The sequence below is a fragment of the Idiotropiscis lumnitzeri genome, chromosome 3 (assembly GCF_059441095.1).
Source record: "Idiotropiscis lumnitzeri isolate Australia: NSW breed Sydney's pygmy pipehorse chromosome 3, RoL_Ilum_1.0, whole genome shotgun sequence".
Lineage (NCBI taxonomy): Eukaryota > Metazoa > Chordata > Actinopteri > Syngnathiformes > Syngnathidae > Idiotropiscis > Idiotropiscis lumnitzeri.
Genome location: NC_142393.1, coordinates 15,525,658 through 15,544,581, shown reverse-complemented (window position 1 = coordinate 15,544,581; position 18,924 = coordinate 15,525,658). Strand labels below are relative to the sequence as shown.

Here is an 18,924-nt window from a genome sequence, read left to right as displayed (position 1 = left end):
TGATTGAAGGAAATGTTTAAGACATATGCCATGAAACGAATTCTCCCTTTGAACATATTTTTCAGAATGATATATTTAACAATATCATTATTATTGTTGAGTGTTTATTTTTTTTTAATTACTTATCAGAAACATATCTTTTTCTGAAGGTATCATGGATAAATTCTGCAGACAGAAAAACCCAATATTTCTTCCGACTATTCTATTTATCCATGCAACGGAATATGCTACGGCTCCCTGCAAATACAGAATTATCATCTTTGTGTTTCGGTAAACAGACTGACAACTGCTTAACCCAAGACATATTAAAACAGTAAAATACGTCATTGGGATTAGTATACATCTCAATTGGATTTTATTTCAGCGTGTATGTGCGTGCATGTGTGTGTGTACCCAGCTGCATTCTTGCCCATTCTTTGACTACATTTGTTTGGCAAGGGCCCATCCACTTATTGACACTTGTCTCCTTTGCCTCCTGCATGACAATCCGAGCAATGAAACCACAAGTGGGACACACACTGCTCAACAGTTGCTACAAGAACAACATGAGCAGAGACAAAAAGTGTTTACCTTCCCAGGGTATGAAAAAAAGGAGCAGGAAGAAGAAGAAAGAAAGAAAGAAAGACAAAGCGAGTCTCATTGAATAACTGGCACACGCAGTGTGTGCATTTTCACAATACAAGTTTTCCCTCTATGCACTTTTATTCAAATCCACTCACGATTCATTACATATGAATAAACTTATTGCATTTTCAAAGTATGTACTTTTATTTTATTTTTTTGTGTAATATTAGTGTCCATAAATCATAATGCTTTACAGTCTTGGTTACATTCAACCGGTGACCTGCCTGGTGTGTCTGGGGGTTTTCCCACTGGCTGTGATGGATGGGCGGAACCTCCTGTGCACACCTTGCCTGCAATGCCATCAGATGGGCAATTAAGTTCATGAGTTTCAGGGGCCAGACATGGATAATTAGACTACTCACCATCGGTTCGCTCGTTCTTGTTTTTCTTGTTGTGTCATCCGGTATTTCCCTTCTTTGCTTCTTATGCGGGTGTATGTAGCTTTTAGTTTATTTTGGTGTTGCTCCTTGGGCAGTTTCAGCCTGTCCTGTCTGTGGTTTAACATCATTCGGACATACCAGACTTTCTGTGTCATGGTCGTGAAGCGGCCTAGATGGCGGACGGCCAATCGTTGAGTGAATCACACGACAAGGGCAACAATGCGTCAAGACAACTCAAAATCGGGCATGGCGGTGAAAATTGGTCTGCGACGTCTGTTAGGTCGAAATCGGGCTATTTATGTGTAGTATGACCTCTGCATTATGCCGACGTCAGACTACATGAATGTGGCCCGATTTTGGACAAGGACGCTTTCCGAGGAAAATCTGGCATGGCAAAAATTCTCTATGACTTCCCTTATAGAGTGACATGTCCTACGTCGCTCTTTAATTGGTTCTTTGACACCAACCAATAGGAAGACACAAAATTATGACGAGGGACAGGACATTGCGAGTACATACAAACATTCAAAATGGGGGGAAAAAGTTGGGAGGAAATATTAGAAAGCATTCGTAGCATTTCAACTTACGCTACATATGCTAGCAGCAAAGCCAGATGCTGATTAGCATATTTGCTGTCTTTCAATAAATTTGTGACATTAAATTCTTTTTGGAGCATAGACAGCCAATACTGCCCTCTCCCTGCCATCCGGGGAAAGCGTCTTTTCCTGCTGCTTGTCCCCCCCACCCAACGGACTTGCACTGATGGACAGAATCTGGATGGAAGTGTGCAACCATCGGGTGGGGTCAGGTCAGTCAGAGAAATCCAAGAGACAGAACGATATTATCGTGTCGCTTGACAGCGTGACCAAAGACAAAAAAGTTGCGTAGTCTGAGGCCATTTGTCCATGTTGTTTTGAGTTGTGATTTGCTTAAATTCACTTCCAAGTTAAATTCTTAATCACCAATTGTTGGATGTGTGCTTAGAGGTGATCATTTGGTATTATTAAAAGCAAAACAAATGAAAAAAAACGCTCTGCGTCAAGGGCATTCGTAGTAAAAACAGTGCCGAACTCGCAGTGGTGACCCCCTTATGAGTTTTGTGTTAGTAATGTCTTAAAATTTCTGTTTTACCGCAAAAAGTGACAAAACCAATAATTATTCTAAATGTATTACTTTTGACAAAAGTAAAAAGCAGAATAAAGGAAGAAAAATGTGTATTTAGTTAATATACGCGGACATGGGAAGGGAAGGAAGAGCGTGGAGATTAAAAGGTGGATGGCCCCATATGCAAACATGGTCACATCTGCTTTAAAGATTTTTCCAAATGTTCACACATGCACATACAAAGGATTGTGTCCGAGATGGGACCAGTCACCAGGACATCCTGTTTGAGAGTCAATGCTCGCCCGCAACACACCCTCACTCTCCACCCACTGTGCTAAGGAGACAGTGCAGCTGTCACCACCTGATTTAGACTGGATGACAAGTCCTTGGTGCTCTGCGATGGCCCTTCAGCAAAGCTCTGTTTTATTACACCTTCCTGAGGTGCCAGAATTTTATCTGCAAAATGCAACATTCACTCAGCATTATCGTCTGATTTGGACGGTGGGAAAGTGTGTGGTAGGCTTGATTTGGATCGTCTGAACCGGGATGCCCAAACGGGATCACGGACCATTGGGTGTGTGTGCGAGATAAGCAATGTGGTGGCAGTATTGTAAGATAATTACAGTATTCATTTGAATCATTTTGTCCATTCCCAAATCAATATATCTATCTATCTACTAGTTTGATGTTTTATGTTTGGACTCCCACCTAAACGGTTCCTCAATCTCAAAATATTTAACAGTTACTAGTATGGTTATATTTTATTTTAAATTAATTTGGCAGAATTGCGACTCCTTTCTCCCAACAAAATGCCATCTGCTGGATTTGGTGGGGAACCGCACCACTTGACTCAAAATCCAAAATTAACACTAAGGGCATTGTTTTCGTAGATAGACTCACAAGCACTTGGTGAAAACACTGTCGCGTCGTCATTTTTGTGGTGAGGCATGTATTGTTTCACGTGTTTAGGAAGTAGGCAGACCGCTCTACTTCCTGGGTATTCTTTCGGACCGAGGGTGTTGACTGTTAAACGGCCCCCGGCACGCGCGACGATTTGGTGAACAAGTATAATAAACTAAGACAAGCAAAAAGCAGGTCTAAGTTGCGGCACAGGTGGACTAACATGATTTTGGTTGATTTCATCGGAGTACAGGCAGACAGATTCTGCACTCCACTGATAGTGGATAGCATAGTATATCAATCAAAAATATGTTAAGAGTGTGCCCTTAAACCCTCTGAATCATTGGATAAATCCATTAACTGAATGCGCTAATTATTATTATCCGCTTTAATGTTTTTTAAGACATCTAATTCTAAATTGTAATTTAGACCTTAATGCAGGGGTCCCCAAGTCCCGCCATCGAGAGCCTCTATTTAGCCCGTTTTACACATTTCCCTCCGCCAATACACCTGATTCAAATGATCAGGATTGTTATCAGGCTTCTCCAAAGCTTGCTGATAAGATGATCATTTGAATCAGGTGTGTTGGAAGAAGGAAAGATGTAAAACAGGGAAGATAGGGGCTCTTGAGGACCGGATTTAGGCACCCCTGTCTTAGAGTATGTCATGCATGGGCATGTACCATGGTTAAGGGTGTTATGGCCCCGTCAAAAAGAAACGGTAATTTACGGGATTGCGTGAACATGCTGGTAGTGTGTATCATACTTTTATTGAAAAACCAAGACAATCCCTTAAGTAACTGAAGTCAATTGAACAAAAGTAGTTTTCACAATTTCATCTCTTAGTCAATTGCAGTGTAGACAAAAAGCCTGTCGCACTCACGTGGACAGCTCTGGCCAATTTAAAGTCTTAAGAGACGTTAGGTAGCCTAACATGCATGTTTCCAGAGAAAACACAGAAGCTGAGACTTTTCCAGCCACTATCCCACTGTACTCCAATCCACGTGAAAATCGTAAAGGAAAACATCTTGCTCTTCTGGGGGCCTAATACCGTCTGAACTACCAGTATATCAAAAACAAGTTATGATATTGTTTCCAAATAATACAATAGATGGCTTCTATAGAATGCTACAAAACCCACTCCAAGTGTTTTGAATCCAAGCAAGCTCCAGCTGCCACGTCTGAAGCCTTCAGGGAGTGCTTGATACTGACATGGCATTATAGGTGTGGTCCTCACCTAGGTTGGATTAAGCGAGCAGGCTAAGAAGGGATCTCCCCAAAGGCACCTCAAAGCCTCTGGCTTGCACCTTTTCACAGAAGCTACATTATCTCCTTCTTTAGCATGCATTTGCTTTTCTTTTCTTTTCTCTTCTTTTCTTTGGGGAGAACATGTGTCAATATCTCTTTCAAAGGAATTAATTCGCACAAAAATCAGATGTCAACAGTGGCAAAAATGAGAGAACGGCTTCATCATGTACTTTTTTTTCAATCTCTCACTATAAGTCATTTGCATTTATCTTCTGTGGATAACTGTGAATTTCTCCCACTCACTTCATAATAATTACTTTTTATTAGGGATAGACCAAATTGATTTTTTTAGGCTGATACGGATTCCAATATTTGGCAGGAAGAAAAAAATATAAATCATCAACTAGGGCGGCATGGTGGACGAAGGGTTAGCACAACGGCCTCACAGTTCAGAGTTTTAGGGTTTGATTCCGGCTCCGTCCTTCCTGTGTGGAGTTTGTATGTTCTCCCCGTATCTGCGTGGGTTTTCAGCGGGTACTCCGATTTCTACCCACATTCCAAAGACATGCGTGGTAGGTTGATTGAACTCTATAAATCGTCCCTAGGTGTGAGTGTGCTTTTGGATGGTTGTTTGTCTTTGTGTGCCCTGCGAGTGGCTGGCAACCAGATCAGGGTGTCCCCCGCCTACTGCCCGAAGACAGCTGGGATAGGCTCCAGCACCCCCACGACCGTCGTGAGGATAAGCCGCTTAATGGATGGATGGATTATCAATTTATCAGCCAATTCATTTAAAAAATATCAGAATCAGAATCAGAATCAGAAATCCCTTTATTGTCATTGTACTCAAGTGTGCAACGAGATTAGAGAGCTCCCCTCACCAGTGCAATACAACAATAATTCAGTTAAATATATAAATCATATAGTGTCAAGTGTCAGACTTGGGACATGCCTAGACATGTGCTCCGACAATGTGGCACACGCACAAACACGCGCTCGCTTGCGCACACACTCGCACCCACGCACAAACAATCATGTGCCATTAAACCGGGAGTGCCCAAGTCTGCCCCTCAAGGGCTCCTATCCACCTGATTCAAACGATCAGCTCATGAGTAAGCTCTGAGAAGCCTGATAACGATCATGAGATTTGAATCAGCTGTGTTGGAAGAGGGAAAAATCGAAATTAGGCTGGCTAGGGACTCTTGAGGACCGGACGTGGGCACCTTGGCACTAAACAGTCGGTCAGTTCACCAGTAAAACTGATAAGACTTTGAATAGATTGCGCTTAATCTCTCTATGAATAGTGTGACAGTCAAGTGAACAAAGAAGAGTTACACCAAAGTAAACAAAGGACAAAAATTGAGGACATCCAGCATTTCATTTTCTTTCTTCTTGGCATGCGGTTGTTTGTGACAAGCTCCAAATATAGTATGGCAGTGACAATTCTGTTGACTAATCAACAGAGTGGTAACCCAAATATTTGTTTCGACAAATTTTGAAAACGAAAACAACTGCAAAGCAATTGCAAACTAAACTGATCTGGACTCCTTCTTGGAAGTGGACTTAACTGCAGCCGGGAGCAAAAACAAATTGGTGAGATGTTTTCATCCATTTTAATGGTTTTCATTTTATGGAATGGGGAAATCAATCCCCCAATAAATATTTGGAATAATACGTTCTATAGGCCTTCACTAGTCTCAACACGACTTTCTAATTGATATGATGTTTGTGGAATATGTGTTAAGCAGCAAAATTCTGAGCCATCTCTGAGGACGGCCATTTCACCTCTGTCAGCTGAAAATGACATCACAGATGTTCGGGGTTTAGGTAATGACCAATCAAGGATAACCTGTTTTCTGAAGCTCAGCATGGGTTTCATGGAACATATTCTTTAAGAATGAAAATATAGAAAATTTTGGGGTTGACGTCCCCTTTAAGGATTTGTTATGCTATGTTATCCAGATATACACGGAGCCTACTGCGCAGTCATTTTTCTTGTATTCCAGTCCGCCTCTTAGATTATTAGAAATACGGAACAAGTAAAGCAATACTATTGAAAACTGAGAGCACATTTTTGCAATTGCTAACATCTTTCACAAATGAAGGATACCAGTAATAAAATTAAAATGGCTGCCTGCTACATTTCCAGTTTTGTCCATCCTTAACAAAGCTAATAATACCTTCTCCAACATTGCCACGTTTGTTATCAAAAACTTGACTCAAATTCAATATTGAGGAACATTTGGATTCTGAGCAGCACCCTCTGGTGTATTAATTGCTCAGTTTTCTGCATTAAGATCATGGATGAGCCTTTTGTCTGTTGTTTTGTTTCTTTATTAGTGAGCAAGATTATGTATCATGATCACTTTCCAAATATGAATACTGTAATGCCCCTTCTGTTCCAAATCATCTCAGCATGCAAGTGAAATCCACAATAATTACAGCCTTTATAAATACACACTAGGCATGCTTTTAAAGCGTTTATTTTTTCAATGGCTTTCTTTAAAACAATGCAAACACATTTAAATACATACTGTATATTGAAATAGGACGAGCAATGCATAACACAAACATTTTGAGCAAGCAGAACAGAAAAATAGACTATTGCAATAACACACTCAAACACACAAACACAATTAAATCCAAAATGTAGAGGGACCACGAAGTGGGGGATTACTATAAAGACGTTCATTTTGGAGTAAATTAGTGATTACCCATATAGGCAGTAGCTGCAAATACGCTACATTGAGAGAGATTTTGGCGGAGGTCTGCAGTCTACTGGGTGACATTTGAGTTGGAAATCATAATACAATTCTATTTTTAGTAACTCATTTTTAAAAAATCATTTAACTGGTGTTCCAACTTTGAGGTCATGACTTCATCACTGTTAAAAGGCATTTAATTTTCACATTGCCAACATGGGAGTGCCATTAGTCGAGCATTTATCACTGGGACATATTGCTCTCGAACTAAAATAGAATAACAGTTGCCCATACGATGGAGGATAGGCCGGGATGACCCCTTGATAGATGAATACATAAATCAAACATGCTTGGGCTCTTTCAAGCCCCACCGAGGAGTCACCGCTATGACCCGTGCCAAGGGGAACTTTCTACTTTCTTGTCTGGAATCTGCGCTAGCTGCAAAGGCTGGGCACCTCGTGGATTGAAAGTGGAGAAGCTGCTGAAAAGCCAAACCTGACCTCAGACACACGCCTAAGACTGGTGGGAAGGACTGGAGCCCGAGTGGCACACGGACCATGTGATACTTGATCAGGCTTGATGAGACAGGCCACCCAGGATAACCTCCACGTTCCACGCTCTCAGGCTATAAATACAAAGACAGACAGGAAATGTGAAGTGACAAAGATTAAGTTCCCTCATAGAGTGTTGTCTGCAAACATTTCACACACAGGGAGAGGAATCGAATTGTACTTCCCCGAGCTTCAACAGCTTTTTAACAGGTCACCACCCCTCTCCGCCTGTCTATCTCCTTTTCCATATCCGTCTCTGTCCCGCCCCTCTGCTTCTCAAGAAAACAGGTGCAAAGAAACCTATCGGGAACACAGACAGACTGACAATTGCACACACTTCACCCACGATGCCGACGTCCTGCCCTGCTTTTCCTGATCGGAACAGGCCGCCAAAGCATTTGACAAGCAAATTTGATTTCAATTCTTGGAGCTGCAGCGTCTTCACATTAAGAAGCAAATAAAGAGCATTTAGTTTAACGGTGCAACAGGTTACTGTTCATAAATCACATTGAACAATGACGTTAAACTATAGCTCTTTGGAATGTTGTGTTATCAGGGTGAAGCAGACGCAAGTTATCCTACCGCAACTCTTACTTTTTTTTTTTACAAAGCAAACACAGGAGGATATGTTTGCAAATGTGCTGGTTGAAAAAAAGGGAATTGTTTCAGTTTGAAATATATGGTTTGACACCAGTCCTGGAACACACAGGCATATATGTAAATGCGTATGCAATACATTTGGAATATACACCAATGATGTATGGAAAAATGGGGCTTTAGTGATGGATAGATATTAAAACACCCATCAGGCCTGTGCGCTGGTTCAATGTGAACTGACTCACAAGCAGGGTGCTGTGGCACCCGAGTGACTAGTGAGCTCATCAGGGGGAGTGTGGGAAATTTCACTTTATTTATCCTAAAATGATTAGTTATTAATTACAAATATATCTTTGCTCATCTTCAGAAACTATGTCAGCAATAATGAAGGCAGAACACTTAAATGTTCTTCCATTGTAGGACAGAAGGTCAGAAGGACAAATTTATTTGTATCCATTTGAATTCATGCAACCTAATATCTCCTTGCTAAATTTTTGTTAGTGTATCAAGATTATGCTCAATTAAAGAGGCCTTTTCACATAAGTAAATTTACGAATAAATTAATCATTATTTTATCCAACTTATCCTTTTTTGTGACATGTGTTTATTAATGTTCAGTGGTGCGCCCTGATTATTTTTTTTTCTCATGTAAAACGGGTGGCTTGCCTCGCAAAAAGTTGGGAAGCACCACACTAGAGCGTGAGAGAGACGCACTTGTCATTGTGGCAGCACAACTTGCATACGAAAAGCACTCAAGTGCTGGTTGTAAACACTGCCGCGTCTATACAACAATGGCAATTGTAAATTTGGAGGGAGATTTGATGGTGAACATTTGGCGGCAACGTGTTGCGCGCGTTCAGCCCATTGAGTCGCTAATGAGAGTGATAGATTGTGGCTCCTCGGACGACCTCGACCCCCTCAATAGCCACTGCTCCCATGGGATGTGACGGCCACATCCCCGAGGGACATTCAACCCTATATAGGAATCCTTTTCATCATCGGGGAAGGGATTTTCCCGCTTGTTTCATTCCACCCGAATTCCCTCTCGTGAAACCAAATCTGGACGGGAGTAAAATCATTTAATGGAACACGAGCCGCTGTCTTGCTCAAGTGCTCGCAATAATATATATATTAAAAAAAAACTAGACTCGCTCGACTTGTTTTAACAGTTGACTCCTGGATAAACACTTCTACCCACCTGAGCCTTTTTTATTTATTCATTTCCACCGGACCGTGAGGCTCACTTTGCCAGCGTCCGCCTCCACACCTCAGCAGAGCGGCTGCGCTCGCGGCCTGCGGGCGGGGATTTAATGGCTGGCTCTGTGCCCGACCACAGGCGGACTAGTTCGTTCGGTTCTCACGACCTCAGCTCCTCAAAGGCATCGCTGAACTATTGACTCAGACGCGCAGGCAGTAAGAAAAACCGCAGAGGCTGCACACGCTGCCAACTGCTGTTTGAGTGTGGCTCCTTGCAATGGAGACTTTCAGTGTCGTTTAGACATGGTGTCATCTGCAGGGCATTCAACCGGATGGAGAAAATGAGAAACACACTCACTGACAAACATCGAGCAACTGCTTAAAAAAAAAAACACCGACAACGAATAACTCAATGACAGATGTGCAGAAACTGTCACCCAAAAAAGCTGGTTCCAAATCAAAATTCTTTGCACCAGACACGCGCACGGACGCACGCCATAAAAGCGGAGCTGCTGTAACTTAATCCCAAATGAGGGGGGCTTGGTGGCTGCAAGTCACTGGTGACGGGCACACGGCAAGCTCCACGCCACCAGCCCACCACATACATCTTTCGGATTTAGAGCCCGCTGCCTCCCGGGTTACGTTAACGTTTATATAGAAGATGGGAGGTGACATTATATGGAGTGCAGTGTGCAAATGATGTGCAGTGCGTGTGTGGATTTTTAATTTCCTTTAAAACAGGAGTAAAACAGAAAGAAAAACTCCCACTTACTGCCTGATGTGAAGAAATCCAGCCAAGCTGGAATGAAAAGTTGCCTGTTCAAATTGCACCCAAGAAAGAATTCCCACCAATATATTCGTGTATACAATATTAATGTTGGAATTTTGACTTTTAGACAGGTTGGAATTTCAGTGAGTGTTGTGTGCGCGGATTTAAGGGGTAGAAAGTGGCATAAAAATGGTCTTTACACTGATACTGTATTTTTCAACATTATTTATTCAAACACTGGAAGAACACCAGTTTTTCTTTAACAAACAGAAAAACAATATAAAACAGCTTTGGCATAGAGATCAAGAACAACTCTGTACAAAACTAAAACTTTTTTATAAAAAGTACTTTATAGCAAAAATCCTATAAATCAACACATCTGCATGTACAAGTTATTTATCACCATCATCCATCAACTGGAACTGGTCATAAATCATAATGTTCCATCTAAGGCTTCTGTTCCATAAAACGAAACAAAATGAAGTGCCACATGATTTTCTTCATGGTGGCGTAAAAGAAAAGTCACAGGTTAGATCCTTGTAACAGCTGCAGGTCTGAATTTGAATGTTGTGTGGCAGGCCCACATTTCCATGTTTGCGCTACCAGGGCCGCCACACGGCCTCACCGCTGTCCGGCCCGGGACTCACTCCTACCGGGCTGACCGCCTGTGATCCCCCGGAGAAGGAAGTCATACCGTGGACCGGTGAAGCGACAGTGCCAGCCGAGGGCCCGTTGACCCCCACGGGCAGCCCGGCGTTTGCATACAGGGGGATCATCGGGGCTGTGGCTGCTGCGAAGGCTGGGTTGGGGATCAAGAAAGCAAACTGTCCATCAGACGCGGGCACGAGCTGGAAGCCGCCGAACACCTTTGGGGAAGCGGCCTCAGCCGGACTGAGTTTGGAGGCCATGCTGGCGCTGGGGCTGATGGGCAGGGTGGAGGGGAGCTGGACGTGCAAAGGCTGGGCGATGTGAGCTTGCTGGGACGAGGTCTGCTGCGAGTAGTTGATGGCCATCATCTGGCTCATGCAGCCGGACAGGTGACTGAGAAGCCTCGACCTCACCTCCACGTTGACCCCCTCCGCAGTGGACAAGAAGCGCGTGACCTCGTTCATGCATTCGTTGAATCCGGCTCTGTACTTGCTCAGCACAGTGGCGTCAGGGGAGAGAGCGGCTGCTGGAGAAAATGAGGAGACAGACTCATGTTAGTGATGCCCTCTTACGTTTCAGTGTTCACTGACTAACTTTTAATGCTGTAGCAAAATACAAATTTTAATGTCACACATCACCCAAACTATGGTGCTGGAAAATATTCAATTTCACTGAATTGAATGTGAAAATATTACTTGTTTACACTAAATAATTGCTCATTTATGCCAGTGGCTTTGAGACAGATGTAACAAAAACATGCTTTCTTGGGTAGTGGATTTAATTTTTCTTTCCCCCTTCTTTCTACCATTTTGTTGGTGTACATGTTGTAGATATTGCTTGGTTGTTTATGTAAACATTCAAGGTTTGGGACATCTTAATCTCTTAATTGTTTTTCCATTCATGTTTAAATACTAATTTGGAAACTGTGGGTGGGATTCAATAAGACCCCCCCCTCCACACTTTTTCAGGCATTATTCTTTATCCTTTTGTATGTGAAACACTTCCTTATTAATTGTGATATCAAATATGGAATGTAATTGTTTATCTCTTTGTGTATTATTATAAAATGCTATTGCTTAAAATAGATGCTGATGAAAAAAACATTCTACTATTATAACTCAATTACCTCCATCATTATTTCAGTATAAAGTATGTTTGTGAAAATATGGTGGAATGTGAGTGATTTCTAATGTGAAATGAGTGGCTCAATAAAAGTAGATGAAACGCAACTTACCACTCAGCTGCACTCGCTGCAGGTTTCTTAAGTGCTTCACTGTCATCTCCAGGATGTCTGCTTTCTCCAGCTTGGAGTGTCTGGAGCTCTGGAGATAATGCATTTCAAGTTTTATGACAGACCCACGTATTTGCGATTCTTTTTTTTTTGTTTCCAAAGAAACAGAGGATTACGAGTTGACAACTCTAAAATCGACTTACATCTTTCTTTAATGCGTCCAGGATGAGCGTCTTGAGCTGGCCGAGGCTTTCGTTGATTCGTGCTCTGCGTCTTTTTTCCATGATGGGCTTGGATGACTGCAAGGAATGAAAATAGAGAGATTGTTCAGTCAATTATCAATGTCACAGGACGCACGTCGCATCGTAGATCATAAATATCCAATCCTTTTGTTTAAATTTTTTAAGCATCAATTACCTTTCTGTGCTCGCTGGCATTTTTGGGCTTGTCCGGTGTGTGTGATCCGTTTGCTGGGGAACCAGCCATCGGGGACCCCGTCTGCTTCTCCATGGTGTCAGCAGGCATCGTAAATCAGTTATGGGTAGCGAGTTAAAACGATAAATCCTTTTCCTGGGAAAATCAAGATGCTGACCAAAAGTTTTCTTGTTTTAATGACGTATCGTCCCCCGTACAGTCTTGTTTAAAAAAAGGAGGGTGGGAGGAGGAAGAAAAAGCGTCCTCCTGTCGTCAGTATTGTGTCATCAACAAATCGTGAGTGGCGGCGTCTCGACTTCTGCAGCCGACACGCGCCACGGACGTACTTATACCGGCGCGCGTGCTCCCACATCGTGTGAAAGCTGCTCTGCATTCTTTCCCACACTCGCCTCAGCCAATGGCAGCACGGCCCCGCCAAGTGGGCGCGAGACCAGACGTTGATTGGCCAACACCCTCGCGCGCCGTCAGTCACGCGCAGCTCAATCAACCCGCCGGGAGGAACAACAAAGCCGGCGGAGCGGCCGGCTGGGTCGGGAGGTGGTGAGAAGCGGGGGAATGCGCTTCGATGTTTGCTTCCAACTTTAGTCCCTGCTCGTGAAAAAAGCAAAATGGCGTCTGTTTCTCTAACACAAACTCGTATATATATCATTTTATTTTTGACACGTTTTCACTGTTAGTCTGGCGTTGGAACACAGGATGCATGTAAACACGAGTAAGCTATAGGTTTAAATAAACTTCTATTTTTATGTCAGCTTCCGGACGTGCGCCGCCTGCGGGATCATGGCACGCGAGGGACTTTTTGCAGGAGCACGCAGCCAGCCAATGGCGCGCGCCTGCTTTATGCAAATAAGACGCTCCTTTCTCCGATTGGCTGCCGGATGGGCCCCGTGTCAATCATTTCGACGCGGGAGCAGCTCAGACAGGCTGGGATAGGGGTTGGGGTGTTGGTGCGGGTGCACATCTGTCCGCGTGCCAAAAGTGTCAGATTAAAATGTGTTCCTCGGAGCCCACAAGACTCTACACATGTAATAAATAAAATGTCTGATGCACAGTATATAAAAGGATGTGTTAAATTTAACTCTACCCACACTCCCTTTAAGTTAGTGTTTACGAGAGATAAACAGTGAAAGTACGTTAAATATGGGGATTGCTGCTGTGACATGAAAATATCTATCTATCTATCTATCTATCTATCTATCTATCTATCTATCTATCTATCTATCTATCTATCTATCTATCTATCTATCTATCTATCTATCTATCTATCTATCTATCTATCTATCTATCTATCTATCTATCTATCTATCTATCTATCTATCTATCTATCAAATGAAGAGGAACTCATGCTCGATGCTCCAAGGAGGGAGAAGGTCGCCACCTGGCGTTCATTTTGTAAACGTATAATCTTGCTTCTTAATCAATATAGCACGTCACGTCCCAGACCAGTTCTAATAATGTGGTGTCAGTGGTTTCAAATAAACATCAACTGCACGTTCGATATTCTGTGGTGTATGGTCAAACGACAGATCTTATTTAAAAGCTTCAGAATTTGGCACACGTGCTTGTTCGTACGTGCGTGAGTGTCCGTGTGTGTACGCGTGTAGGCGTGTACTCTTTCATGTGAACCACAAGGAGGAGCATCTGTATACTACTATTACAGAGAGTATAAAGTATGTAGCACACTGTTGTTGTTTACAAAATAATAAAGACTATCTTTTGCTTTTCGGTCTTTACTATACATTACATAAAACAATACGGCGCAAATATATATTTTTAATGTACATTTGAACAAAAAAATATTACTGCTTGAGACTTTATACCTCAAACGTCCATGCAAAGAATGCATTTGTCATTGCCTGCTTCTTTCTGACAGAAAATAGAACTCAACACCAAAATGTCAGTTAACTTTCTTTGTGATATGAAACTCTACTTGAAGATATATCGGCATCTTGTGGAGGCCAAGCGTTCGAAATGATGTTTGCATTTCGATCCTTCAATGTTGCCTCTTACTGTGATTGTGAAGCACTGGATTGTTAGTCTATTGATAGAAAACGAAAAATGCGTTGAGACCATTGTGAGACAGGGTTAATCTTACTTTACCGGTGTGTTGTCACAAAAGTAATGATGATCTTAATCTGTCCGAAAGTGCTGATGATGTGATGTAGTTAAATATTATCGCCAAATCGCCAAACTGCACAGATGTCAAACACTGCCAACCAGATTCCAGTCTCATTTTGATTTATAAATAAAACAGTGGAAAAATATGGATTTTGATGGCATGGGACCTCTAAACATATATCCATAGGCCATAACACAGATTATTTTTCAGCACATGTTCCATAATATCAAAGCTAGAACACCTAAATACATAGTTGAGCTATGTTGTGAATTTGTATTTTTTTTTAAAAGGCCACATCAGGTAGGAATGCTCAGGTGGTTGTTTCAACACAAATGGAGTAAATCACAAAATAAATCACAATATGAGACACTGCATAAAAAACATTGCTGACCACTCTTTGCAACCGTAACTTCAAATGAAAAGAATAAATTCCCATGTTAAATTAGAGGATATTTTCCAACAAAAGGAGCATTACAGAGTCTGAGAAGGCGTAGATGTCAGGGTAATCTTAAAACTGATGACAAATTCTGTGATCCTCTTTTGGTCCGCAGTCTATTGAAAGGGGCCAAATGTAATAAAATTTTGCTAAGCTCCGCTGTAGTGGAGTGCGTAAGCCATTGTTGGGTGGTTCATGTGCCCCCAAGGCTGAGCTGTGCTGAGGCATGCTGGACGCTTGTTTACCCAGGATCCCGAGTCTCAAGGGCCAGCTGTGTGTGCTCGGACTTACTCTTGCTTTATTTGCTTTCGGATCGGCCCCAAATGATGCAGATCTAATTCCACAGAGCTTCGCCGACTGCCGCATTGAAGTTAACAGGCTTCGGATTTAATAATTTTGTGTAGGGGGAATTGCACCTGTTGAAGTCGGACCACTCTTACCATTTCAACCCATATCAGCCCCTTGTTCACTTGTGCATATCAAAGGGTCCACCGGCTGAGGCTACAAAGACTGGAGGAATTCTCATTCAAGGACAAGGACACTTTTGGAGTGACTCTGTCATTAGAACATCATGAAAGCTGATATTCTGACACGGCTTTACCGAGGAATGTGGAGAATAGAAATTGCACCAACATTCACTAGTACTTGCTTTTTGACTCAGTCTTAGAAGCTATAGAGGAGATGTCTGGGGAGATGAAAAGCCCCACAGAGTGGGGAGAAGCAGTGTTTGCAGATTTAGCAGACTTCAGTGGTCCGTTGTGCCGAGCCGCTCTGTGCTCAGCAACTGCTTTTCACTGTCGCCTGCTTAATTTGTTCTTGCACAATGAGCCCATGTACCTCTTGGAATCCATGTGCAGAATGCAGAAAGGGAGTCAATTCAATCACTGTTAGCTGGTGTCATCTGGCCAATCCTTGTACACAGTCCCAATTAGGTGCTCGGTGATGTTTACAGCAACCCTAGCGGTTAATGCTCCTTTGGTTGGCTTTGAATGCTGTGGAAATGTCATTCAAAGTGGCAAATCAGGTTACAAAAATATCACCTTGCCGAGTGACCCGAATTCATCACTGCGGGCCCACCGCACCAATATTCAACAGAAAACATTCCTCATAAATGAAGGCATGTCTTTCACCGAGCCTGTGCCTGTGACAGGTGACTACCAGACAATGAGTGAAAAACTGCTATTCTCAATCAAAATAAGTTGTTCAAGCACACTCCTTTGACACTTCAATAAGAATGCCCTGCTGAAGAATGCAGTGATTCTTCAAATGTGATATTAGCACCACTAGTGGTATGTAAACTTTCTCTAGTCTTACGCAAAAATATCACTCCTCAAAAAAATCTCAATTGTATTTAACTTTCTAGAACAATCCATCCATCCATTTATTCTCTAAACCGCTAATCGTGCTCAGAGTCGTCGTGGAAGGCATGAGACTATCCCAGTTGACTTTGAGCGAAAGGCGGACTACACACTAACAATAGTTGGTTAGAAAATAGACCAAATTGATTTATTTTTTTACCCAGCCAATGGGTTATTGTAACACCAGCCCAACATTAGGTCATTTGACTTCTCAGGATGGGTTGGTTGATTTAACCCAACAGGTGATGTATTACCCAAATGGACTCTATGCACAGCAGCTCGCGATGTATTTCTGATGGAAAATATTGAGGCGTGAGAGTTTACGGCTTCCATTGAGTCCAAGCGATGCCATCCGGTGGAAAGATAGCCTCACCAAAGACAAAGACCTCCCTCCTCCTGCAAACTTTGTGGTGTGCCAACCATTATGTTCATCTTTTTATTTGAAAATATTTACCAGTGACACGGTACTCCAAAGGAGAATGTTCGGATTCATACCTGCGTAGAAGGTCCAGCGTGGGAAACAAACCCTGGTTCATTTAAAGTGGACCAAAGATCGCAGATGTGAATACACCCTATAAATCTTCTAAGTGAGATTTTGCTTTTTATGTGAAAAATGCAGCGCTGGATGGTCTTTTGATGGCACAAAATACACTTTGGGGGAATGAGTTGACCAGAAAGCGCGGCAGGCAACACGTGTGCCATGTTGTTCAGTTGCTACACACGCATGGACGATGCTACAATAAATGTCCTACTACCTTACCTGCATGAACGTCAGTTCTGGTTTGGTCCAGTGTATCAGCGGTTTTATTTACGAGCACGGACTCTCCTTGGACAAAATGCCCACTTGACTCCCACCTGCACCCACCGAGAATTACGACGGGATGAGAGAAAGCAGATCCTTCCTCGGTCATTGAAGCTTATCTCCCACTTCTTGCTTGTGAAAAATACTCGGCATGTCATTCGTTTTTAATGTCACCTGGAAGGACATTTAAGAACACAAGACTCCAACAAACATCATTGAAGCCGAACAGATGTCTAGGTCTCCCCCGTTAAATTTTCCTGATATGCCCATTTCATAATAATATACAAGAGTAGATTAAGGGCAGTAAGAAATCAGCAAAACGGACACTGTGGAGTACTACACTGCACAATCTGCGCTCAGACACAACAGCGTGATAAAGTAAGGTCATCATATCCTTGCTGTCCTGTGAAAGACAGTTCTATCCATTTTTTTCATTATTATGTTAATAGGATTGCCGCGTTACAGACATCCCATTGACAATTGCATTTAAAAAAAAAAAAAGACAAAATTGGTCAGACGTGTTTTTCACAGGACAGCAACGAAGTACCAAGAGTAGCTGATTTGTGCTCAAGAGTCACCTGAGCACCTGTCGCTGCTGCAGTCCCACTCAAGAACACAGCACGGCTTTGATGAATCTATTATGAAATGTAATTAAAGAAAAACGTGAAAGCAAACAAGTGTGTTGAAATATTAAACTGTGGGCCTCATAAAACCTTTCAGTCACTGGCAAGCGATGAAGGGAATTATCTAGGGCAGAGGTATTCAATTAAAAGTCACAGAGGTCCACGACGAAAATTTCTTCCAATTAAAAGGTCCGAACCAAAGTCCAACTTCCCGAAAAGTCTAGCCTATGTTCACATTTTTATATAGTTTCAATATTTAGTCATTTTCAACAGAGCGCACTTATATACTAAATATTTAGCAATGTGCCCATTAAACACCTTTGCCAGTCAAACAAATATAAGGCGTTTATTTCACATTCAAGAAAATGTGGCTCCAGGAATTTAAGGGTGCCACTTCCAGAAAAAGACTGTAAAATATCTCCTGCAGAAATATATCACGTACTAAGCAAAGAGTTATCAGCCTAAAAAAAAACAAAAACAAAGCCTAATTATCCAAGAAAACCAGGTCAACATGTTCAGTACACAATCAACAAAAATGGCTGTCCTCATGAAAAACTAATTCAAAATGAGCTTTTTCAACACTTTTTCTTTTGAATATTTTTTTAACTTCTCTGAATGAGAAAAATTAGTTTGTGACTGCCCTGCCAGTGACTTAATTCTGGGTTGGAACGGAGTCAGGGCCATTGGGATTTTGTAGATTATTTCACACATCTGGGTTTTGTGTTTTCCTTGAAATAATGTTTGTGCAACCACATTTAAGCACTCCTTCACAACTTCCCCATCACTTGAACGTTTTTTTATGTTTCCCCAAAATCCATGATACTTTTACTGAATATTCGTTTGCATGCCGCTTGGGATGTAAACGAAAATGTAAAAATCTGTTGTACTGCACTCGAAGTTCGATGTTTTTGCCTGCGCTCACCTCAAATGTCAGCGGATAACTGTGCACAAAAGGGCGGTGCTTTGTTTCGTAGTGGCGCTTCGCAATGTTGCGACGGTTTCGGAGCATATGATGCACACTGGTTTTGAATTGGCTGCAGCCAGAACGAAACTAAATTTCTCCGTCCATTCATTTAAAACAAGACGCATCGACCTCGCTAACTTTTTAGCAAGGCATACTGTCAGCAGCACTCTCTTCCGGTCTGCTGCGCAATTAGCAGGGGATCGTAAACAAAAGATTTGATTGGCTCAAATCAGTGACGCT

General features: G+C 42.2%; 1 protein-coding gene across 2 annotated transcripts; it reads right to left on the bottom strand.

Moving 5' to 3' along the window:
* Positions 1–10,276: 10,276 nt before the first annotated feature.
* On the bottom strand, positions 10,277–12,727 carry hes4 (hes family bHLH transcription factor 4). Of its 2 annotated transcripts, none has more exons than XM_088290444.1 (4): positions 12,365–12,727; positions 12,151–12,246; positions 11,951–12,038; positions 10,277–11,239 (listed from the first exon to the last, which is right to left on the bottom strand). In XM_088290444.1, the coding sequence occupies exons 1-4, from the start codon at positions 12,470–12,472 to the stop codon at positions 10,668–10,670; spliced, it is 864 nt and encodes a 287-aa protein (XP_088146570.1). In that variant the 5' UTR covers positions 12,473–12,727; the 3' UTR covers positions 10,277–10,667. The 2 variants fall into 2 exon arrangements, with proteins under 2 accessions (XP_088146570.1, XP_088146569.1); XM_088290443.1 differs by having other exon boundaries at positions 10,277–11,242; positions 12,365–12,724.
* Positions 12,728–18,924: the final 6,197 nt, after the last annotated feature.